The sequence below is a fragment of the Nerophis lumbriciformis genome, linkage group LG38 (assembly GCF_033978685.3).
Source record: "Nerophis lumbriciformis linkage group LG38, RoL_Nlum_v2.1, whole genome shotgun sequence".
NCBI classification, from domain to species: Eukaryota; Metazoa; Chordata; class Actinopteri; order Syngnathiformes; family Syngnathidae; genus Nerophis; species Nerophis lumbriciformis.
Genome location: NC_084585.2, coordinates 22,379,554 through 22,405,868, shown reverse-complemented (window position 1 = coordinate 22,405,868; position 26,315 = coordinate 22,379,554). Strand labels below are relative to the sequence as shown.

At 43.5% G+C, this 26,315-nt stretch overlaps 1 protein-coding gene across 3 annotated transcripts in view; it reads left to right on the top strand.

The window, feature by feature from the left end:
• LOC133578061 (sodium-coupled neutral amino acid transporter 3-like) overlaps positions 1-26,315 on the top strand; it is a 157,242-nt gene that overhangs the window by 39,299 nt on the left and 91,628 nt on the right. For 2 of the 3 annotated variants that reach the window (XM_061932205.2, XM_061932204.2), the window contains 3 exons: positions 13,803-14,020; positions 21,569-21,662; positions 21,730-21,845. In XM_061932205.2, coding sequence (XP_061788189.1) covers positions 13,884-14,020; positions 21,569-21,662; positions 21,730-21,845 — 347 coding nt within the window. In that variant the 5' untranslated portion in view covers positions 13,803-13,883. The remainder of the gene's footprint in view (positions 1-13,802; positions 14,021-21,568; positions 21,663-21,729; positions 21,846-26,315) is intronic. The other variant, XM_061932206.2, reaches the window with a different exon arrangement.

Below are 26,315 nucleotides of genomic sequence, written 5' to 3'. Positions count from 1 at the left end.
CAGGAGAGGCTGGCGGCGCTGTGGAGATGTCCGCCAGAGACGAGGAGGATGATGTCGTCAGGGCCTGAGACGAGGAGGACGATGTCTTCGGAGCCTGAGACGAGGAGGACGATGTCTTCGTAGCTTGAGACGAGGAGGGCGATGTCGTCGGAGCCTGACACGAGGAGGACGATGTCGTTGGAGCCAGAAACGAGGTAGCAGGTTGAGGAGCTGGCCAAGGTGCTGAATTATGGGCTGAATGTGGAGCAGAAGCAGGCGCTGGCCATGATGCTAAAGCATGAGTTGGTCGTTGAGCAGAAGCGGGCACTGGCCATGGTGCTGAAGCATGGGTCGGCCGTTGAGCAGAAGTGGGCGCTGGCCATGGTGCTGAAGCAGGCGCTGCAGACACAGGGACCAGTCTGGGTGATGGTGTAGACGCGGGGGCCAGTCTGGGTGCTGGTGTAGACACGGGGCCAGTCCGGGTGCAGGTACTGGTACGGAGGCCAGTCCGGGTGCAGGTACTGGTACGGGAGCCAGTGCGGGTGCAGGTACTGGTACGGGAACTAGTCCGGGTGCAGGTGCTGGTCTGGGGACCAGCCTTGGAGCAGGTGCTGGCTCGGGGACCAGCCTTGGAACGGGTGCTGGCTCGGGGACCAGCCTTGGAGCAGGTGCTGGATTGGAGACTAGCTTTGGAGCGGGTGCTGGCTCGGGGACCAGCCTTGAAGCGGGTGCTGGCTCGGGGGCCAGCCTTGAAACAGGTGCTGGCGGTCTGGCTGGTGAGTGTGGCCAGGCAAACCAAAAGACAGGTGGTAGTGGTCTTGCTGGCCGCAGCTGTGGTACCTCGCCAGCACAGCCATCCGTACTATCCCCTCTAAGCTAAGCTAGTTGATCATGACTTTTGAGCTTTATTTGCTCAGTGGCCTTGTGGTTAGAGTGTCCGCCCTGAGATCGGTAGGTTGTGAGTTCAAATCCCGGCCGAGTCATACCAAAGACTATAAAAATGGGACCCATTACCTACCTCCCTGCTTGACACTCAGCATCAAGGGTTGGAATTGGGGGTTAAATCACCAAATGATTCCCGGGCGCTGCTGTTCACTGTTCCCCTCACCTCCCAGGGGATGATCAAGGGTGATGGGTCAAATGCAAAGGATAATTTCACCACACCTAGTGTGCGTGTGACAATCATTGGTACTTTAACTTTTTTTTAAAACTTTATTTACTTTGCTTGACGATGTCTTTGGACACATTAGGCTTTTTCTTTTAGACGTCTTTATGTAAACACAAAGTATCTAACTAATGTCCCAAATCAGTATTCTCAAATAAACTCCAAATAATTACGATTAATATCTAAAAGGGTCAAAAGCCTGCCGTGCTCACATCTGATCAATCCACAGCGTGGCAAGGTGCTCTCACAAAGACTGTGCAAGTTGTACTTTCAACTGGAGGAATCTATTTGCCCCCATCATGTACCCTTTCTTCTTCATGCATTTGTGCGATGACGTGGGATCGGCTGCAAACACCAACAGAGGGCGGCACTTTGTTTTAGGAGCACATGACTGAGAGAGGACAGCGCTGTATTTTGCAACAGTTGGTTTCAAGCTTTCTTATTGTTCTGACAAATATATGGGCATACGCTTTCCTCTATGGCCTCACTGCTCTCCTTTGTATTGGCTCACTGGACATGATCTCTTTGTCTCCACAGCACAAGCTAACTTCAGATGACGATGTGAAGGAAACAGAGTCTCTTTTGTTGTGGTTTGGGGCACTTATAGGTCCAACAAGGCCTGCTGGGATGACAGAAATGTATTGTCCAGCAATTTAGTTATTTTCAATTCCTGCACACCTTACTTTGCATGCGTCTTCATAGGCCAGGTGTGGCCAACCAGTCAGAGGCCAAGAGCCACTTTTTTTTTTACTGTTATCACAAAGAGCCACATTTTTCACACATTTTAATAGGATGTTAGCTAGGCCTGGGCCATTAACAAATTTTGCTTGACAATATATTGACCTCCAAATTATTGCCGATAAATCAGGGGTGTCACACACACACCTTGTAGCGTCCCAGAAGAGTTAGTGCTGCAAAGGGTTCTGGTTTGGTATGGATTCACAGTGTGGCGTTTATTTCTAACACTGTTAAAGTTTTTTATTCGGCTACCCTCAGTGTAACCTGTATCGTGTTGATGAAGTATGCGTTGCATTCTAATGTGTGTGCGTGCAGAAGCCACACATGTTAGATGACTGGGCCAGCACTCGTTTGGCTGGCTGGCTGGCTTGCTGGCTGGCTGGCGTTTGGAAGACTCCCGGGAGGATCGGCGGGCCATCTTTAGTGTTAATTTGATATCGCCTCAAGGACCAAGTGAAATTACACGGCGGGCCAAAATTGGCCCGCGGGCCAGAGTTGGACACCCATGCGATAAATGATAGTATTGCCATTATTTTTTTGAGACCAAATGAACCACTGGTGACATTATGACAATACATAATAGTGTAAGTATACATTTTCAAATTAAATAAACGTGTATTTCTCCTATATTTTAACATTGTAATTGACAAACTTTTAAATCCATCCATTCATCCAATTTCTCCCGCATGTCCCGCTCACCAAGTTAAATTATAAATATAAAATATAATCTGTCTGGAAGCAAAGTTTTGCACTTGAACTGAAATACCCTTCGAAGTCGGATTGCATACTCGGAAAGTTGGCGATTCCTCACCACTCCTGAGTTGGCTTCAAAGATATGTCGTCTGTGTTTCCTCTTCATCGACCGTGTTTAAAGGTTGCAGAAGGAAGAGCTTTCTTGGATGTGGCCATTGATTGATTGATTGATTGATTGAGACTTTTATTAGTAGATTGCACAGGACAGTACATATTCTGTACAATTGACCACTAAATGGTAACACCCGAATAAGATTTTCAACTTGTTTAAGTCGGGGTTCACGTTTATCAAGTCATGGTATCTTGTATTCAATCCATCTTGATTTCTGACCTCGTAACTGCAACACACACAGCTCGCCTGTGATGTCATTCCCAGTTCCAACTTCCAACTTCTGAGGTTAAATGGAATCCACTATTACAGCATGGCAATTAAGAGAAAAGGTGCGCTTGAATTGTACACACTAAACAACCCGCAACACAGTATGGGTAATCTTGCCTGATTGAGGTGTTTTTTTTTTTTTTTTTTAATCAGCTAAGTCTGACAATAATTATTGTGGTCGCCTAAAATAGACCAAAAACTAATGTGCACTGCAGAGGATGATGGTTCTCAGGAAGATATACCAACCATAGCCTTTACAGTATGTGCATGTGTACAAGATGTGTACGTGAGTGACAGCCATCTTATTTGATCGGAACATTACAATTTTTTAATTTGCAATTGTGAAAAATATAACTATCATCTTAATCTACTTTTTTAAACAACTGATGGTACCATATGCAGGTGATGATTGGTGGGTATGAGAAAATCCATGATTGGTTGGTTGGTCCAATCTGAACCAATCGTGACTCATCATAGTAATATAATGAGTCACGATTGGTTCAGATTAGGGCAAAGCATTACGGACAGGCCAATCAGAGTCAAGATAGAAGCAATTTTTGAGCCAGTGACTAAGTAAACAGTCGAGTTACAGCCTAATTCCCTACTTCCAACCAAAGACAGCAAAGATTTTAGCGGTTGTCAACTTAGGTTGTACACACACTAGGCCAATCGTAGTGTGTTTGGGCCCACCGAGCACCTAAAGTCTGACACGTTTGTCTTGAGTGAGTGCTCTGATTCATGCTTAAGTTCAATACACTTCCTCTCCTTTGGTTATGATTGGAAGAGGCGGGCCAGGCAACAGCATTATTGCATGAGTGCTCTAATACGGACTGACTACATTACGGTTGCTGCTCACAAGTTCTTAATGATAACCAATAAGTTTCATGATAGGAATAAAAGAAAAGATTGCAAAAGGTACCAGTTTAAGTGTTTCTCGAAAAACTGTGAAATTGAAATGAATTGATTATATGCTTAAAGCAGCACAATTGTAACATGTAACTGTCATGTCTGTGTGATCATGTTTTGTTTTAGTCATGTTCGGTTTTGTTTTTGGACTCTTTGTGCACTTTTGTTTGTTTTGGCACCATACCAACCCATTAGTTTTCACCTGTCATGTACGCACCTGTTTCACGTTTTGAGTCACGCACCTGTTTTCACTGATCATGTCACTGCTATTTAAGCCTGTCTGTTTCTGTTGTTCGTCCTGGTGACATTATCCTATCTATCCAGCCATGCTACCTCTGCTACCCATGATATTCATGTCCACTATAGTTCATGCTTCATGCCATGCCACAGTAAGTGTTTTTGTTTCGTGTTTTTAGTTAATTGCCTTTGTGCTAGTCTTTTGTTTTTATAGCCAAGTTTTGTACTTCCGCCCTTGTGCGCGCCTTTTCTTTGCTTCCTTTTTTTTGTAGTTTGTTCGTGTTTTAAATAAATATGTATTTACCTTCACGCCAGTGACGTGCGGTGAGGTTGATGGCTGGTGAGGCACTGACTTCATCACAGTCAGATTTACAAACATATGAACCCTAAAGAGTATCTTATTCACCGTTTGATTGGCAGCAGTTAACGGGTTGTGTTTAAAAGCTCATACCAGCATTCTTCCCTGCTTGGCACTCAGCATCAAGGGTTAGAATTGGGGGTTAAATCACCAAAAATTATTCCCGGGCGCGGCGCCGCTGCTGCCCACTGCTCCCCTCACCTCCCAGGGAGTGATCAAGGGATGGGTCAAATGCAGAGGACAAATTTCACCACACCTAGTGTGTGTGTGACAATCATTGGTACTTTAACTTAACTTTAACTTTACACATACAAACTGTAGCACACAAAATAGCACATTTAATTAAAAAAAAACGTTATTATGGTCTTACCTTTACTTATAAGTGCGGGAACAGTGGTGTTCGTGTTGGAGGAGTTGTGAATGAATGAAATATGAAATCCGTGCTGCAGTCTGCAGGTGTACCTAATGTTGTGTCCCTGCAGTCGTTCACGGCTCCTCCGGCGCGAGCATTGTTGTTTTTGCACTTTTTGGCTTCTTGTTAAGTGACGTTTTTTGGGTGGATTTGGTCTTGCACGTGGAGGGTTTGGGTGTGGGCTTTGGTTGGTGTGGCGCTCCCGTCGGGGGGTGCATTCTGCGGCGGGGGTGCATTAACCGGCACCAGGAGGCGGGATTACTGCGAGCCTCACACAGTGCGTCTTCGCAGCAGTTTTATGATTGCTCATCACAAGAAATACTTTACACACATACAGTTGTTGACAAAATACACTGTACATTATATACCTCAGCTAACTAAACTATGGGAATGTATAATATAATTCATATAGCAATACGGTCTCACTGCACAGCAGGCCAGCAGTTAGCCGAGTCCGCAATCCATGTTGAGGCACAACTGAGTGACGTGCCTCAACTGGCTGCTAATCACCGCACCGTCTCTTCTCAGTATTTGAACGGCAAATGTGAAAATTCAGCGATTTTGAATAAAAATAATCTAAAACTGGTGAAGTTAAATGGAAAATAACTTTATAGTATAATCACTGAATACATATAACAATTTAATTAATTTTTTTTTCTTTTTACATTTTTTTTCTTTCCATGATGGCAGGTGAGGCCCTGCCTCCAGTGACCGCATGTCACTGCTTCACGCCATGTCCAGTCCAGCTTTATTTGCATCTTGGGAAAACAAACACACCATAGTCCTCGCCTTGACAGTAACATGACTTTTAAGAAGAAAAACAATCTGTTAGATAAAAAAAATATATTGTATAAAACAACAATACAGTAAAATGTACTACAAACAGATACAGTACTTTTATGAAGTAATGTAATAACAATGTACAGATTTTACCTGACTTCTACGGTATCTCCTTCCAACTGCTACTCCGTCAAACACTATTTTCTCCATATTTTCATAGGTACATGTCCGCTTTTTAGGTTTAGATTTTAACACCCTCGGCTGACTCAATCTGTTTCAGTACGGTGCAGACTCGCAGTACTCCACACTTCCAATTGCTTTTACACACTGTTATGTTTTTGATTATTTTTTTCTTTAATTCAATACAATTCTTCTTCTCCGTCTTTCACACTCACTTTCTTCCTTCCTGTGGTTGGAAAAAAAGTTATGTCCATCTGTAGCTATAAGCTGATGCTAGTGAGTAAGACTGGATGTTTTGGTCGGATTTTACGGGGTTCACTGGGTCATTCTCTACACCAACTAGCATCGGGGAGGCTCTTAACCCGAATTTCTGCTCGTAACCTAAAGCTAGACGATTAACAGACAGACAGCTCCTGTCCGAAAAAAACTCACGAGATAGAGCACTTGTATCCCGAGGTACCACTTCAAATGTCAAGCCAGCAGCAGGCTTGCTCATCAGTATTTATGCACGTAATACAGATGTGTCATTTCATTTGTGCGATCACTTTCCGGAAATTTACCACGGGAAGTTAGGTTCGGGAAGTTTGGAAATATTGACCATTTTTTGATTATTTAAAGTTGGACACCGTCCATGGGAATTAATGGGAATATATGGGAATTAATGGTGAATTACAATAAATATATATTATTTGGCACTTGTCTATATGCTGCTGCATCTTTGTGGCATTTTTGACGTAGCTCTTTGCACAGTATCTGCCTACATTGGTTGGGGTGAAATGTCTCCACGCATCAGATGGTATACGTGGCATTATTCTGTTTGTATTTATTTTTTCTTGTAAAACACTAATGCAATGCCACACACAGATATAAATAGTCAGCTAAACAATTGGAGGAGTCTTTAGAAATATTTTACTGATGGACAAATGAATAGAAATAGGCCAGATGAATAAATGAACACTCAATCAGCATGCTAAATCAAACTATAACCTACATTCTTGTATGACAACAGAATGGCTAGCAGAACAGAAGGCAGAGGAAACTACATGTTTTGATTTAGTATTTGCTAGTTGAACTTTACAGATCACAAAAAAGGTAAATTGGGATCACTAATGTTGTTCGCATAAATGAATGGGATTTAACATAGAGAAAATTAGCATCACAGCTAACGGAGAAATATTTTCGGTTCATTATGAAACTGTGGTGGTACATAAACCTAGCTAGCTAGAGATATTGGCCCCAAAATCATTTAACAAGTACAGGAACAGCTAGCTAGCTTGAGTGGAAGTCTGCTGGAGTAGTCTACAGTCATACATCCATCCATCCATTTTCTACCGCTTGTCCCGTTCGGGGTCGCGGGGGGTGCTGGAGCCTATCTCAGCTGCATTCAGTAACAAGCAATTACACCTCTATTAAGTTAAACTTAAATACCATAGATCAAATATATTTACCCCAGTAATATCATCAAAACTTACCTGACTGGATGAAGTCCTTGGGCTCAAATACTAGTGTGGCCTCAATAGTCCTGCTGTAGTGTGTAGCATGCTGGGAATTATCTGTGCAGGTGATGGAAGAATGCACTGCACATGTGATGGAGGAATGCACTGTGCAGGGTTGAAATTCAACTGAATTTGCATTAAATCTGGTTGTTTTAGCTAATAATCATACTGTAAGATCCAGCATGTTGCATTCAATGTTTATTCCCATTAATTTTCCATTAATAATAGATAATAGGTAATAGATGCAACATTTCAATGCATCAAACATTATGTGGTAAAGATGCAGCTGTTTGTAATTATACATTTGACCAGCAGGTGGAGTCTTGTGCCGAAGCATGCATTGAAGCTTCGAGAAATTCTCGGACCAATTGGCTCAAGTGGTTCAATGCCTCACGAGACTTCATCTGACCACAACTATGCACAGGGATCCCCAAAGCAAAAACTTAAGTTTAGCACAGAGAGGTGAAAAAACATAAGCTATAGCAGGCAACCGTTGCAAAAACGGTTAAACAAAAGGAAAAATTATCCAGTAAGAGTGAATGTTCCTGACGCATAGAGCAAATGTTAATCCAGCGACTTGCAGCTGGGAGAAACCAAACTATAGGGGAGTGATTAGGGACAAAACAGGTGGGGACACTAATCATTAAACGGAAAACAGGTGTGATTGTTAAGTGTCAACGGCAACCAAAAGTAAACAAAAGGAAAGAAGGTATAGAGAACAGAATTAGAATTAAACATAGGAAAAAAGCTACAAAACATAAATCAAGACCTGACCCGGCAAAGGGTCATGACATTTTTAACTGAATAAACTTCCCCCAAGTCTGGCGATACCAAAATGTGTGCCAAGGATTGTAGTTGCTTTACTCTCTTTTTACTCCAGCCAACAACAAAAGCAATCAGCGATTGTCATCATGCGCTCAATTGGATTAACACTTTGAAAATTGCACTGGGGACAAATGAGCTTCTGCAACCACAGGAGCCTGGGAGAACTTCATCATGTAGGAGGCTCTTGTCGTAAATATCATGAATTCTCTTTGGAAAGCTACAAATGTGCATATGGATAACTGGAGGATGAATTCGAGTGCACCATCACATTCTGCTCAGGTATCACTTGAGGAATAACAATCAGCAAAACTGCCCTGCAGCTGACGTCTCTCAGCACAATAGCTTGCGTCACAGCAGGCCAAATCGAAATGTGCTGGCAAAGTGATGTGAGGGTTTGGATCACAGTCCTCAAATAAAACATGACATGACTCATTTACTCCCAACAAGACCATCACAATGTGTCATTTACTCACCAATGGAGAGCAATAAAAAGTCATTAATGAATTATGGTTTTATCACTAGCGTGTGACAGGAAGTAGTTAACCAGGATTATCATGTAAGGCACAAACTGAAAGCTGAGGAAGATGTATGCTCGTCTGATCAGCCTGTTTGTGTTCTGCAGCTCTCTATGACGCATTTAGAAAATAAAAAAACAGTGCGTGAGAAACCCTTGCTTTTTGCAAGCGAGTTACTTATTCAAGCTTCACGTTCCATCAGATATTCACATATTTTGGCTTGTTTTAGTCCCCACTAACCATTTGGTGGATGAGAGATGTACATATAAATCATGTACTGTACATACTGTACCATCATACATTTCAGCAACTATTTTTATTACAGTTAGGTATGTGCCGATTGATTGGCCACTGATTAGTATTGGCCGATTTTAGTGACCTCTACCTATACCGATTAATGCCTTTCAATGCCAATCACAAAAGCAGATACCCTGTTGGCACTGTATTTGTTTTTAGTCCCCCGGCTGAAAGAGGTGGTGAGCAGCTAACTGTTTATATCCATACACAGTGTGGAGCTGCTCCCCTGAGTTAATAAACATCACCACTACTGCTGCAAATAAACTGCATTTCTTTGTATCTTAAGTATCGATGTCACTTAACATTATCACTAAAGGATGAGGCTAAACACAGAGGAAAAGCAAGCTCGGGGAAAATAAGAAGACATGCTGATCGCCAAGCTACCCCCAAAGCTAGCTTGAAACAACACAAGAAATAAGTGCTTAGCAAAGTTCAATAAATATAGACAGAACCGCATAGCAGCAAAAAGGAAGCGGCTGTTAACAGGTAACGCGTAATTTAAAAAGAGTGTCGAGAGAGGATAATATATCAATAACTGTTGTGCTCTGTTGCTGTGTGGCAGCCAGAAGTACGTAAGGGGAGGCCAGACCGATCCATAAAGCGGTGGTGTCGATACCAAGAGTAGTATCAGAATATGATCGTACTAGAGTGATTAGATCAAAATTTTAGCTTTTTCAAAATATTTTTTTGTTGTTTTTGTTAAAGTTTAAACATTTAGGAAAGCATGTCTTGGACAGAAGAGGGTAATGGTAAATGGGTTATACTTGTATAGCGCTTTTCTACCTTCAAGGTACTCAAAGCGCTTTGACACATTCACCCATTCACACACACATTCACACACTGATGGCGGGAGCTGCCATGCAAGGCGCTTACCACGACCCATCAGGAGCAAGGGTGAAGTGTCTTGCTCAAGGACACAACGGACGTGACTCAGTTGGTAGAAGGTGGGGATTGAACCAGGAACCCTCAGGTTGCTGGCACGGCCACTCTCCCAACCGTGCCACGCCGTCCCCTTACAATAATTTATATAATTTAAATAAGTTGTAGATATTGCTTTTGTTTAGTATTTTGTACTCTTGTTTTGCTCACACAACTGTATTAAATAAAAGAGAAAAATAAACCAGTTCAACAGCTATTGTGTTGATATTGTTAAAGTGTCAATCACAATAAATAAATGATCAAATAAAATTAAAAATACAGTTCAGTTGCATTAGTAGCAGCATTCGCCAGTGAATTCAGCATTATTATTTAAACCAGTGGTCACTAATATTTAAAAGGCTTTTAAAGGTAACATATATTTAGACCAAGCTTTTTGGTATTATTAGTTATTAATATCAACATTTCAGCTATTTCTCATTTAGCCTTTTGCTTTATGTGGAAAGAACGAGATAAGTTGAGCTGTGTTAGTATAGGTTGCTCAATAAAAGTTTAAAAAGAGCGTCAGACTTGGTGTGCACTTCTTCTGGACGCTACAATTGGTGTCAGAAGTGGGATGAAATGCCTCCCAGTTCGCCTTGCCATCAAACCTGGGAGTCTTCATTGAGGGCGGAATTCCCCCATGCCAAGCAGCTTGCGCTGCACCTGTAGGTGCTGCCTCTCTTCTTCCTCCCTCTCTCTCTCTCTTTGCGACGAGCTCCTCACGTCCGGGATTCGCACAGACATCTTCAGTCGCTGCCGGCACCTTAAGTCCTCACTCAATGTCCTTCCCCTACCGTTCAATCTTGACAAAGTTGCCAGGAAACATCGTGGCACATACCTCCCGATGACACAGCAGGCTGAGCACACAAGCAGCGCAGTATGCGCAAAGTTTTACTTCTGACACCAATTGTAGCGTCCAGAAGAAGTGCACACCAAGTCTGACACTCTTTTTAAACTTTTATTGAGCAACCTATACTAACACAGCTCAACTTATCTCGTTCTTTCCACACGCACGTCTATCCTCACTCCTCATTTCCGCAACTAAAGAACACAACATCAACTTCAGCAGGTCGTTACACTATATTCTTTAAACACAGCAACCTGTGTACCACAAATTAAGCACACAGCTTTACCTTTAATTTCTTGGCAGTCCATGTCTTGTTGAAAACACGCCATTCCTCATCAACTTTTCTTTTTTTAGCGTCTCGGGGATAACCGGGCATCACTTGTCGCTGTGCACTTTCACTCACAGGTTACACACGGACATACGCCCATAAATAACACTTTTCAAAATAAAAGCAGCATAGTTGTATTGCACGCACGACATAGATGTTTTTTTAAATGTTTTTGTAATTTGTGATTGCCGTTGTTCACATTCACTCACAATCGCGCACGAGCATACGTCCACACGGAAGTAATACAAATAACGTTTTTCAAAACAAAAGCAGCACCGTTGTATTGCACACTTGAGATAGATACTTTTTAAAATGTATTTTGTAATTTATGATTGGCCTCATGCGGGCCGGACAGGGACGTACAAAGGGCCGGATGTGGCCCGCGGGCCGCAGAATGCCCAGGGCTGATGTAGAGTGTTATTGAATGCATTTCAACAGTCAGCCATGACATTCCGAGTCGCCGACGCTTAAGAACGTTTTTTGGGAAGTATATCCCCAGATATAATATTGCCAAATTGTGACATGCCAAGATATATATTTTAAATGTTTTTGTTAATTAAAAAAAACATTGATCTTTGAAAATTAAAAGACAATATTATATCATCAGAATAAGTATTGCAATATATTGCTATTGTTTTTCTCAAACCTATTGAAAATGTGTGCATGCTTGCCTGGCTGTCGGTCACTCTCTAGTATGGGATTTGATAATATATTTAATTTTCCTAATACTTACATTGCGTCACTGATCAATTGAAGTAAGAGAATAAAAATCAAAGCTTTAAATTCCCCAAGATCTAATGGCCGATCGCAATTGAAAGGTTGGCATCGCCTGCTTGGTACGGACCACAATGATGGTAGGAGCTATGACTCTCACCAATCAGCGTTCTTGTTTCAGCTGTGTCGCTGGAGACCATTTAGGTGACACCCTAGTAGCCAGACAACCCCTGGACTATTGTCTTTGAACGGCCTCTCCTCCTCTTCTTGAGATTTGTAGACCCCGTGAGTGGCAGTGTGGTTATGTGCAGTGATTTGTCCCATGTGAAAGGCCATCGCTGCCGTCAGCAGCTCTGCTGGACTGTTGCATTTGCTGAAGCCAATTAGAAAAAAAAAAAAACTTTTTTTCTGCAGCCTTTCGAGTGACCCAGCAAACTGCAGCCAAAAGGGGGCCCTGGCAGTATAATGAAGTCTGGCACAATAGTACCACTGTTACCCAACCTGTTCCCAGGAAACCCCACAACATGTGCCATTGTGTACTGTGTTTTGCTGCTCGACCATGTTGCCTAGGTTTAGCAAGAGACACGAAGGGGCCTGGCTGTGCAACGCAGTTGGTAGGACAGCTTCACAGGAATTACAAATGCAGTCTTCACCTCACATTCTGTCGGTTGTGCTACTGTCACAAGAAGATATGTTCAAGTAAAGGCTGTGGAGCGGAAGAACCCTGCAGAGTGGGTAGCGAGGACAGCAGAGTGGTTGCCAGGAATGGTGCTACAGAAAACCCCCTCATTGTTGCTACGTTGAACCGTCCTCTCTAACAAGAGAACCAAGATGAAAGTGTCAAGCAAAAAGAAAAAAAATTAGACCCCTGTAACTGGTTGGAAGCTGGTCCGAGCTGGTTCTCCTCTTTATATCCCTACAGCGTGGTGCGTGGCACCCAGAGTGCCTTATATTACAGCCTTCAGTAGTGCCTATGCAACACAACAAAAGGGTTCATTCAGTGGCAGCCAGCTGGGGGGCTTTGGTGTGCAGCCTCCTGTAGAAGCATGTCACAGGAGCCGTTTTGAACCCCTTAAAACAGCACTACAGGACTCCTTGGAGTGTGTCACACTTAAAGGAAATTCTGTCCTTCCGCTGTTCCAAGACTAGTCAGTTGATCTGTCAATTACGATTGGGATCTGTTAAAACACCTACACTCAAAGTATGATATAACGTGTCATGGACCCCAAATTTTTCGGCTGTTTTTTTTCCATCAGAGTCAATCTTGTTGTTTTTCACCAAATTATTGCGTATTTACAAACTTACACAGTAAATCTTTATGAAAGTCTCCAAAAAGAAGGAATTGAAAAAAAAAAAAAGAATAACAAAATATTGACCCAGTGATGCCCAAACGTAATGGTGGATAGTGCCCGCTCCATTCTCTGATGCGGGAGCACAATCCAACATTCACGTCTCGTCATGCGGTGGCACTATCCAACGAGTAGGTTTAGGCAGGCGAGCTACAGCACATAACCTTTTCGAAAAGAAAAGGGTGGAAAATAAGGATTCCTCTCTAACGCAGACTCGACAATACCGTGATTGGTATTTTATGAACCCAAATGACTGTGTTGTGTCCAACTTTGAGTTTATCTCGTTGAGTGTCCGCCCTGAGATCGGTCGGTCGTGAGTTCAAACCCCGGCCGAGTCATACCAAAGACTATAAAAATGGGACTCATTACTTCCCTGCTTGGCACTCAGCATCAAGGGTTGGAATTGGGGGTTGAATCACCCAATGATTCCCGGGCGCGGCCACCGCTGCTGCTCACTGTGGGGATGCACTAGTGTGTGTGTGACAATCATTGGCACTTTAACTTTAATTAAATATTTTTAGTATTATTATTAATTTTTAATTATATTATAATACAGTTTTTTTCAAAGATCAGTAACTTTAATCACTTAATAGAATTTACCGATATTTCTCTCTTTCCTTCCCCAGATCGAATATTGGAAAATAAGAAGTTTATTCTCCCAGCTACATCTGAGTCCTTTGCATCGACATTGAGGTAGCAGAGAAGACATGAGTGAAAACAAACCTGCCGAGACTGCGGAAAGTGCCCATGCTGTGATGAATGCTATTCCTAATGGCAAAGGTCACGAGGCAGAAGATGAGATCACTGCTCCGGCCAAAACATCACCTGTGGAAGATGAACCAAAGTGAGTATGCGCAAACACTCTTGCCTGACACTCAGTTTATATTATCGCTCCAAAAAGTTTGAACATGTTTTCACTGAGCCAAGTAATGCATCAGTGTCAAAATAATGTCAGTTTATTTGTGTATGAGTGGGCTAAATATGTCATCATCCCTGTAGCCTGGTCTGGTAGGGTTGTGTGGTGCGGCTGCAGGACGGCAAGGCGGACGCTAGCAAACAGTTTATCTTCCTCTTTATTGTCGAGGTCAAAGCATACAACAGGATCCGACAAAAACTGATGTTGGCAAAAACTAGCACACAGTAGAACAAGGTAAAAAAACAAAACAAATACAACAAACTAGGACGTTAAGAAATAACTAGTGCAGACCTGGAGAGCCAGAGAGTAGCACAGAAATCGTCTCGGAGGAGCGTTGAGCGTGGCAAGGACAGCATGGCAAACAAAAGGTCCGGCGACACACAGTTGAACATGATCAGTTAAATAGTGGCCCACTAATTGCGGTCAGGTGTCCCTGAGACCTCAAGCCTGCAGAACGCAACACTGTGGCGCGAGAGAGTGAGAACCAGATGCAAGAACACGCAATATAACACAGAGATATGACAATGTAACTGTACTTCCCCCTTTTAATGGACGCCTCCTGGTGGCTTACCTGCCCTGTCTGGTAAACGATGATAAAAATCATTAAGCAGATCGGAGGATCAATAATGAGGGATCTAGCGATCCAGTAGTGCTCCTCAGGACCGTATCCCTCCCAATCCACCAGATACTGGAGACCCCTGCCCCTTCTTTTCATGTCCAAGATCGTATTGACCGTAAAGGCGGGGTGACCATCGACCAGCCTGGGAGGAAGTGGAGGTACTTCAGGTGGATTGAGCGGGCTGGAGTTAATGTGGGAAACATGGAAAACTGGATTACACTTGAGGGATTCCGGAACTGCAGCGCCGTTGACAATCCTAATGATGGGAAAAAGACAAAAAAAATCTGGGAGCCACCTTCTTGGAGTCTGTTGCCAGTAGCAGGTCACAGGAGGATAACCACATTTTTTGTCCCAACTTGTAGTGTGGTGTGTGTGTGTGCGATGGCGTTTGGCTAGCCACTGGTTCCTTACCAATGTTTTAGTCAACTTGTGTTGCACCATGCGTGTTTGGCATAGTTGTGCTGTCACGGAAGGAACATTTGAGGCAGATTCAATCGGAGGATAATTGGGGGCTGGAAACCATAAGCTACATGGAAAGGTTATAGACCAGTGGCGGAGCTAATGAGGGAATTGTGGGCATATTCAATCCAGGGAGGGTTCTCAGACCAAGTCGAGGGTTGTAAATGGCACACGCATTGAATGGCTGCCTCCAGGTCGTTTGTCCCCTCTGTCTGCCCATTGCTCTGAGGATGATACCAGGAGGACAGGCTTGGGGATGCACCCGGGGTCTTGCAGAAAGCCTTACATACAGTCAAGGAAAACTGGGGGCCTCTGTCTGATACCACATTAGTGGAGATGCCATGGAGCTGGACTACAAGGCGCACAGCAATTTGTGCGGTCTCCAGGGCTGAGAGCAGTTTGGGTAGGGCTCCGAAGTAGGTCAGCTTTGAAAACCGGTCCACAACAGTCAGAATAGTGTCATTGCCCTCGGACGGGGGTAAGCCCTTGGCAAAATCCAAGGCAATGTGGGACCATGGGCGGGATGGTTATGGCTGTGGAAGTAAAAATCCAGACGGGACCTGATGGACCTCCTTTTTTCCACGCATAAATCCGACATACTGCCACACAATCCTCAACGTCCACCCGAAGAGTAGGCCACCGAGGAGAAACACGGTGCAGTTCATGCCTGGATGACAAGTGATCTTGGACCCATGTGCCCAGTCCAAAACGCTGGAGTGAAGACGAGGAGCCACGAACAGGCGGCCTGGAGGACTGCCCTTAGGAGATGGTTCCAACTTGAGAGCCTTCGTGACCTGATTTTGGATGTTCTACTGCAGACCTTTTATGATGTGGGGCTGTGGGACAATCAGCTCTACAGATGTCTCCTCCAATGGGGGGAATAGAGGTTGACGTTTTGAGACCCAGGACGGAAAGTGATAACAAAACTGAAACTAGTGCTGTGGAGTGATTACTTTTTTAAATCGAATTAATCACACTTTAAACTTGTGAATAATCATGATTGTTCACAGGTTGTTATTTGCTTCCATTAAAAAATGCTTAGGAAAATACTCCAATATTTGTATACAAATGCAATTTTGTATTCAGAATGTCATACAGGAATGTTTTTTAAATGTTTATCGAACTGCAAGTCTTTGGCTTGCTCAAAACATGGTGACAGTAAGTATAGTAGGAATTAAGTGCAATTTTGAAAGTCTTTGCAATTTGCAATAATATAGCAAACAAAGTACAGTTACTAATAGTTAATGTAGTAAACATACTCATAAACAACTTAACAGTGCACCATTTACTCTTCTTAATTTAAACAGTTGTTGAAACAAGTTTGTTTACCTTTTTCAGATGACAATGCTGATCTGTTTTTTGGTACAGCGACCACAGCTCGTTGGGATTACTTTCAGATGTCAAACGTTCTCCAGAAAGCAAATTAAATTCACATTTAGTCAGTAGAAGAAAGTTGATGCTTTTGTTTGTGTAGTACAGTTGGTTTATTCTTGCTGTAATTGTTCCTCTCCAATATTGTACAACAGATCAGCAGTGGTGATATGAATCACATCTTCCTGCAAGACTTGGTTAGATGTCCTACATACGGACATCTAACTGTGGTACTTTTTTTGACAACATTGAATCGGTAAACTTTGCCAACTTAGCGTTCTCCTCTGCTTGTTGTCGATAAAGTTAGCATTCATGCTAGCATGTAGCTATCGGTGCAAGCATAGCAGCGGCACCAGCTGACCGGCATGCAGCACCCATCGCTAAGGACGGTGACTGCTGCTTGCTTTCACCTCAGAGTCTCCAAGACACAAAAAAGTCTCCAATATCACCAGGAAAATTGCAAATGTTGTCGTTAGTGGCTGTTTACAAAAAGATTTGCCAAGAGCATTGGCAATGCTGACGGCGCCATCCTCTACTACGTGTTTCACTGTAAGATGGCATTTCAAACTTGATGTGCGTTGATGATAAGAACGTTTGTCACTGCAATATCAACAAGTTACCTTAGTTTTATCCAAAGTTCTGTTTTGAAGCGGAATTGGCCGCCTCTCATAGTAATCACAGACTGTGACAAATGCGCCTAAGTCTTAACCCGGAAGTGATTAATCTTCATACATAATTGATAACGCAATCATTTATTTTTACTAATTTATTTTTATTAACAAATTAACATTGACAGCCCTAGTTGAACAAGTTCAGAAGAGAGCCCACCTGGCCTGACTGGGTTTTAGTCTCTGGGCGGTGCGTAGGTACGCCATGTTCTTATGTTCTTTGTATATAATGAAAGGTAACTCTGCCCCTTCCAGCCAATGCCTCCATTCATGGAGGGCCACGACAACAGCCAGACGTTGCCGACGTCGTAATTCCGTTCCGCAGGGGTCAGGCAACATGAGAGCACAATGTAGGGGTGGGACCTCTGGTCCGTGGTGGAGCGCTGGGAAAGGACGGCCCCCACGCCTTTGTCAGAGGCGTCAACCTCTATAAAAAAAACTGGGAGAACGGTCAGGGTAATCAAGTACAGGGGCAGAGGTAAACAATCTCTTGAGAGTAGAAAACACGGAACGGGCATGAGATGACCAGACAAATGGATCCTTTGTGGAGTTAAGTTTAATAAGAGGTTCTGCAACTCAACTAAAATTTCAAATGAAGCGGCGTTAAAAATTGGCCAATCCCAGAAAACTCTGAAAGAACTTCCTGGACACAGGAGAAGGCCGGTTGACCACCGCCATCTGTAAGTCCCAAAAAAGGGATCGGCATTGAATGAAATTAACACTTCTCGGCTTTGACGAATAATTTATTCTCTAGTAATCGTTGGAGTACTAACCGTACCTGCAGGATATATTCGTCCAAGGTAGTGGAATAGATCAGATTGTCATCGAGGTAAACGAGAAGGAACGACCGATCATGCTGCGAACAATGTCGTTGACAAGACTCTGGAAAAAGGCAGAGGGAGTATTGAACACCGTTTTCCACTCATCCCTGTCACGGATGGAAACAAGGTAATATTCGTTCTGGAGGTCAAGTTTAGTAAAGAAATGTTGCCGACTGCAAGGGAGTGATTGCAGTATCTAAGAGGAGAAAAGGCTATTTATTCTTGATGGTTATTTGATTTAATGCATGGTAATCAATGCAGGGACACAGTGACTTGTCCTTCCTTCCTTCAAAGAAAAAACACGCTGCTACCGGAGAGGTTGAAGGGTGAATCAGGCCTGAAGCTAATGATGTGGCTATATAATTATCTAATGACTTGAGTCCAGTGTGAGATACTTTGTACATTCGGGAGGATGGCAGGTGGCTCCTGCTAGCACGTCGATGCCACAATCCACGGGACAGTGAGGAGGAAGGGGGAGGGGGAGAGATAGGGCACAGTCCTTGCTAAAAACTGCCTTGATATCATGATAGTCTGGCATCGATGACCTCATCGAACTGGCGGTACAAATTGACATTCGCCTTCAGAAAGAAAATAGGGATCGACGACAGTGGCGTTCCATCTCAACATGGCTGACAGACGAACCGATTCAGCTGCGAGGTAGTCAGGCACCTTAGACAGATCTAGACCTCTGTAGGGTAATTATATGGGGAACTGTGCGGCACCGGGGCAGAGCAGAGGCAGTGTCTGTGGCAGGTAACACTCCAATTAAGGATGGCTGATCGTGGCCAATCTATGCTTACACAACCTAGTTAACCTGAGAACAATGGGCACGGAACGGGACGGCATCACGAAAAAACTTAGTGCCTCAAGATGAATCCCAGACGAGCGCAGATTAAGAGAGTGGGTCTGATCAGTTATACAAGCCAAAAGGCGCCCGTCAAAGGAAAATATCTTCTTAGGTTGAGACAGTATAATAAGCAGAATAGCATGCAGTTTTATAAATGCTAAATCCAGAAAATTATCATCAGCCCCACAGTCTATGAGTACACACATGTCTATGTACTGGCTAGACCAGGAGAGTGTACCTTGTAGCGGTTAGTTTCAGATGGTGGACAACAGCGACCTCTTGTGGGCGACCCACCAAGGGAGCAAGGGCGTATGCACGGCCGCGGAGCTTGTGATGGCCGTGATGTGCAGTGAGAGATGAGGTGATATGCTGCGCTGGAATACAGGCAGAGATGAAAGCGGAAGCGACGGTCTCTCAGCGGTGGAAGGCCGACTACCTCGCAGCTTCATCGGTTCGTCTGTCGGCCATGTTGGGAAGGCGTTGCCTGGAGTGAGTAGTCCCGTCACGTTGATCCGGGCTAGCGGGCTGCTTGAGGTGGAACGCCACTGTCGTCGATCCCTCTTTTCTTTCTGAAGGTGAATGTCCGTTTGTACCACCAGTTCGATGAGGTCATCGATGTTCGTCGTAATGGTCAGCGGAATCATAAGATGCCGGATGTCGTCAGCGAGCCAAGGAAGAACGTTTCCAGGAGTGCTGTACAACTCAAGTCACAGTCGGTGACCATGGTGCGGAACTCAATGGTGTAGTCTGCGACCCGTGGACTGCATGCCTTGTCGGAGCTTGAACAGGGATCTCGCCGCCTCTCTGCCCGAAAGTCTCCACTGAAATATTTGTCTCAGCACCTTGAAGAACGCGGTGCGGCGTAGGTGGAGCTGGTGATGGTCTGTTGATTCTATTCCGCTGTGGCTCAGGCACCCGCTTGACCTGACAGGTGAGAAATCACGATTGCAAAAACACAGTGTACTTTAAAATGGAGCTCGTATTGGGTCAAAAATGTCTCACAGCGTACTTGCTGCTGGAGTGCCGCTCGAGTCAGGATAACAGCGGGTGTCTGGCTGCGGACGTCAGGATTGGCAGGGAGGCATTTGTGCCAGGCGCAGGTTCTAGTGACTGGTATGACAGTGGGCAAAAGCATGTTGAGTCGCTCAATCATGGCGTCCTGATGTTTAGACAGGCCCTGTAGGCCCATGCACAGGGTCCTCTTGTTGGTTTATACGTTGCGCCTCGCCGTGCAACGCTGACCTCAAGGATTTTGTCTTTACTGGATCTATTCAAATGGCCGGATCTTTCTGTTAGGGTTGCGTGGTGCAAATTCAAGATGCAGAGGCGGAAGTCAGCAAACAGTTTATCTTCCTCTTTATTGTTGAGGTCAAAGCATACAACAGGACAAACAACGTTGGTGGCAAAAACTGGAACACCATGGAAAAAGGTAAAAAAAACCCACAAATACAACAAACTTAAGATGCGAGGAGAAAGCTAGGAAATAACTACTGAATACCTAGGGAGACGGCGAGTAGCACAGACATCGTCTTGGAGAGATATGACAATGGAACCCCTTTTAACGGACGCCACCTGGAGACATGACAATGTACCATGGTCACTATTATAACTGCCCAATAACTGCAGGCTGTAGGACATAATCCCTGCTAGGGTGAATATGTGGTAACTGGCTGGTAAAGTGTCTTAAACCAAGAGGACTCACTTCCTCATGACTGAAAAACAGTTTGTGCTGCTTAATTGCATGAGCTAAAAGCCTAAGTCCTCGTTGTCTGGCAGACATTTTCAAGCATGTGTTAGCTGCTTGTCCTTCAGTCCTAAGTGATCCTTTCTCATTTATCCTTTTTGTTATTATATTGTGACTGAGTATAATTTTCCAACGGGGCAGTCATTGCATTAACGACCTATCTGCAATACTTGTAGGGAATCCAACAGTGCCCAGAAAGTTAAGTATGTACACATATTTCATTGGTGTATTGTGACTAAGTGAAGTCAGATTTAAGTCAGAGAATCACGATTAGGGGATTCCCGATCGGTCTGATATAGGCAAAAAAAACAATATTATATCAGCCTGCATCTAAATCTCCCGATACAGAGAGTGCTGCAGCGTGTTTACTTGGGAAAAACTGGACACCCAGTTAACATCCTCCAATAAGCATACATCGTTGGCCTTTTCTTCAGTTTTAGTCAGTGTCATTTACAAAATACAACCATGCTAGGCTTTAGCTACTAGGAGCTAGCAGCTACACAACAGCTAAGCCACAATAGCCCACAAACTAGACATAAGCAATAATAATTTAACATTATTGCAGTCTAAAACATTACATCTGTCAATATAAGTATAATTATATTTGGATATTACTAACACATACAAAGTCTTCAAGGCAGAAGCGTATTGAAAGTATCCTGTAACAAACGTGTCCGTATCATTCAGTTTACTGAGTCATGAGTTTAATTTTTTTGAATTATTGTGATCACTAGATTAACCGCTAATACTCCACACTACAAAATAAAAAAAAAAGTATGTATGATTCCTGTTGATATCGCATTAGATCAAATTGCCAATACTCAAGACTCTAATAATAGTGGCGTATGGGAAAGAACAAGTTTGTATGGGAACACTTTTAGTGATGATTATTGTTGCATGAGCTTATTTTATGCACTGTTAGCCGATATTCTGTTTCTTGGATAAAGTCCCAACAGAACCGAGAACACGGAGGCCAACCTTCCAGAGGGTCAGGCATTCTCATCAGGTGCAGACGACAAGACTACAACAAGATTTACAGATGTAAGGTCACAAGCTCACGTTCAATATTCAAAATATTGTTTATGACTATGTTATTACTTTGTTATAGTTTGAGGGAAATACTTCGTTTGGGATGTCCGTCTTCAACTTGGGCAACGCAATCATGGGAAGTGGAATCCTCGGATTGGCGTACGCCATGGCCAATACAGGGGTTGTTTTATTTTTGTAAGTATGTTACATGCATTATTTTGATATTATATATAATTTCAAACAAATGTAATCTATTCCAGGAAACGGCTTGGTTTGCTAGAAATGTTTTTTTCATGGTATTTCCATACAGGATGTCACCTTTGCAAACCCATTATTAAGTGTACTAACTATTATATAAGTAACAATTTAACTTTCTTATCTGCCATACAAGAACAGTGCTGAGTTATGCCTGTCATTGGCGACATCTACATGTCCCCTGTGATGATCAAATCGTCAAAGTCAGTGCAAACATCCATCCATCCATCCATTTTCTACCGCTTGTCCCTTCATCCATCCATTTTCTACCGCTTGTCTCTTTCGGGGTTGCGGGGGGTGCTGAGCCTGTCTCAGCTGCATATGGGCGGTAGGCGGGGTAATGTTCTCCCCGTGACTGCGTGGTACTCCGGCTCCCTCCCATCTCCAAAGACCTGGGGATAGGTTGATTGGCAACACTAAATTAGACCTAGTGTGTGCATGTGAGTGTGAATGTTGTCTGTCTATCTGTGTTGAACCTGCCATGAGGTGGCGACTTGTCAACAACTGAAAGTAATTCCATAAAATCATCAATGAATGAATTTGACTTATGTGGTGGTTTGTAGATAGTGGCAAAGTATGGATGATCGTTTTATCTCCATTTTGAATGACACATACTCAAATGATGATGGGTGCAGATATTTTCCCTGAATATGGCACAAACACCCCCAGCCCTCTGGTTTTGTCGTGTCTCAAACAAATAACTATGTGCGCTTGTTTCAATCAGAACTGCATTTTCTGTGTTTATGTGGAGCCATGTCTCAGTTAAAAACATAAAATCGAGATTGTGGGAGGACATACAATTATTCATTAAAAGTGATTTATTACTTAAATATCTGACATTGAGTACTACGTGTTTGAGATTAGCTAGACATTGTGTTCTTCAAAGGAATGTGGATTACATTTCTCTGATCAGATCGTATAACTGTCTCCCTTAATTTATCTATGTGCTTTTATAGTAGTTATTGTTTTAGAAGAGAGCCCTTCCTTATTGGGCCTCTGGTTGATGTGATGTTTATCAGCGCAGAAACCCTTGGCATCCAAGACTACAGCATTGACGCTGTCAGGAATAATAGCTTCCACAACTGGTGGGGACCAAGCTGGGGCAGCTTTGGTTACTTGAAAAGGCTGAGCAGGAAGAGGGGCCCTATATTTTTTTGATGAAAAAAATCTTTGATCGCACCATCCCTGATTTCACCAAGCTTTCAAGATGGTCAGAAGGTCTCATGGGTGACGGTGGAAAGGAGAAAGACAGTGAAGCATCTGTGGAGGGTGTAGATGCAGCAGGTTGGATCCAGGTTTGTGCTGAGGGTCGTAATGAAGATGATGATTATGGAGTTTCTGCATCAGAATCATGTATTCGGGATACAGGAGGTGCTGCTGTGGTTGCCGTGGCTGAGTCCTTTGCCGGGTTCCGAGGTAGCAGCGGAGGAGGAGTTTTTCTTCTGCTGACACAGGCCTATTTTGATGCCTCAGAGCATGGAAGAGGTTATCCGTCAGTCGTCTCACTCCACCTCTGTTCAGATCTTGGGCCTTTCCTTTGAAACAGATCCCCTCTTTGCCAGAAGAGATTGAAGTTGTCAATAAAATGCAGTTCGCTGGACTCACAGACTTTGAAGCAGCCGGCTGAATTTGTTTATCCTCCTGTCGATTATTGGGAGAGGTCACTGATAAGTGTAGATATTTCCACGTTATCAACAATCTCAAAATGTCTTTCTTCAGGATTTCAGACTGTTTGTTTCTGACATCCATGTCACCCAGATGCACAATCAGCTGTTTGATCCTTTGATGTTGAGCCAGAACTCCAGGTAGCTGTTTTGTGATGTTTGAGACGGTGGCACGTACTTGGAAAGCTGCATGTAACCATTCTGTTTATGTTTTTGTTAGATAGGGCGCCGTCTCCAAGCATTGGCACTTCAGTGCTGTAGGGTGCGACACATTTACTTGCAAGTGAGACTAAAAATAAACCTTGCGACTCAAAAAAACCCCAAACGTTTGCACGTGCAAAAAAAAGATTTCAACCCTTTTGACTACATTTTGCTCCTAAAATAAATCCATCCAAATTTGATAAAACTTGACTAAAATGTTCGCCCATCTGTATAGCATCTTTATTAAACCATAACCAATCACTTGCGCTGAGAGTTGTGTGTATTACCCTCACCCCACCCCTGCACTATGCACAAAGGAGAGGGGGGCTGCTCCTCCTATGTCACACACTCGATCTGACACGAATGAAACTAGATCTTAGTTGAAGGAACTGGTGAAAAAAACGTTTTTTTTTCGCCACCACTTGACACAAACTGCACTGCGCGCTAGGAACTGCGAGGGTCCGAGGGAATATTGAACAGCAAATCAATGATAGAAGTGACATACTTGCCATACAGCCATGGAAGCACTGTTTATCAAGCAGGGGTAACACAAACCAGTGAAAGATTACCGTACAAACTGCCGATGCTAGCCTGCTAAGCTAACAAGAAACAGCTCAAACTCAAACTACTGAGTAAACTCGCTGACGTCACACGTCACTAGGCAACAGGCATCGTCTTTTAAAAGGCACCGCACACACTGAAACGTTTACATTTTTTTCTTTTTTAAGTAACACACTAATTAATTTCCCTAATAATGAATTACATGTATTAAAGAGTAATTCCGTTAGTAATGCAATTACATTTTTGGTAAAGTAAGAAGTGACTATAATTAATGACTTTTTAAAAGTTCATCCATCCATCCATCTTCTTCCGCTTATCCGAGGTCGGGTCGCGGGGGCAGCAGCCTAAGCAGGGAAGCCCAGACTTCCCTCTCCCCAGCCACTTCGTCCAGCTCCTCCCGGGGGATCCCGGGTCGTTCCCAGGCCAACCGGGAGAGATAGTCTTCCCAACGTGTCCTGGGTCTTCCCCGTGGCCTCCTATCGGGAGGCGTTCGGGTGGCATCCTGACCAGATGCCCGAACCACCTCATCTGGCTCCTCTTGATGTGGAGGAGCAGCGGCTTTACTTTGAACTCACCCCGGATGACAGAGCTTCTCACCCTATCTCTAAGGGAGAGCCCCGCCACCCGGCGGAGGAAACTCATTTCGGCCGCTTGTCCCCGTGATCCTGTCCTTTCGGTCATGACCCAAAGCTCATGACCATAGTGAGGATGGGAATGTAGATCGCCCGGTAAATCGAGAGCTTTGCCTTGCGGCTCAGCTCCTCCTTCACCACAAAGGATCGATACAGCGTCCGCATTACTGAAGACGCCGCACCGATCCGCCTGTCGATCTCACGATCCACTCTTCCCTCACTCGTGAACAAGACTCCGAGGTACTTGAACTCCTCCACTTGGGACAAGATCTCCTCCCCAACCCGGAGATGGCACTCCACCCTTTTCCGGGCGACTTTTTAAAAGTAATTTTCAGAATTCAGCCTGTCACACAGCATCATGAAGCAGTTGGCAGGTTGGTGTTCCTGGCTAACATCTTTTTGTGTATGTCCTATAATAATGTTTACCTATAAAAACACTATTGTTAAAGGTCAATTATTTTCATGTAGCTGCTGACATTTAAACAGGTCCTCTCTTAAATCAGGGCACTTTATTTCACATTTCGTTCTTTTGTGTTTTTGTTAGCTAAAGAATTAAGCATAGCTACATGTTTTTTTTAAAGACGATTGGAGATTGTATTTGAATTTTCTTATTTTATTTTCAAGACTTTTTCTTTTTTCTTATTTCAAAACACCTCTTAAGTTGGGATCTTATTATATTAAACCTACTTTTCTTACTTTTTGGTACTTGTTTTTGTGTATTTGAGATCCCATCTGTAACTGTTGCTACTAATAATTATTATAATTTGTTTTATTTCTCTAAAAACAGAATAATAAGTTAAGTTCATAAAAAGGGAATTCAAATCAAAATGCATAAAAGTTCATAAGAAGGCTATATTTAAGTTACTATGGTTAAAAATTTAATTTCATCCCTTTTTGTTAAGTTTATGGGCATACTTTTATTTTGAAGTGTCTCGTTTGGTCTGTTGTCTGAAGTAAAGGTAGAAAGAGAGAGACTGACTGTCACAAAGACTAAAAAGTGTCACAAGGACTCTAAGCGTTTGGACTACAAGAGCCTGAAGATCACAATTTCCTCCTAAAAGAAGAATGCAGGCCAACGAGTTTTCACGGTGAATTTGAAGGGAAATGAATCCTTCAAATAAATCAGTTCAAGAAAGCCATTGTATCTGTGCTGTTTGGAGGGAGTTACACCATCAGTCCCGAAAATTGAAAAACAAGGCATTGTAGTGGAGACATACTTGCCAACCTTGAGACCTCCTATTTCGGGGGGTGGGGTGGCCGTGGTCGGGGGTGGAGCGGGGGGCGTGGTTGGGGCGGGGGCGGGGGCGTGGTTAAGAGGGGAGGAGTATATTTACAGCTAGAATTCAGCAAGT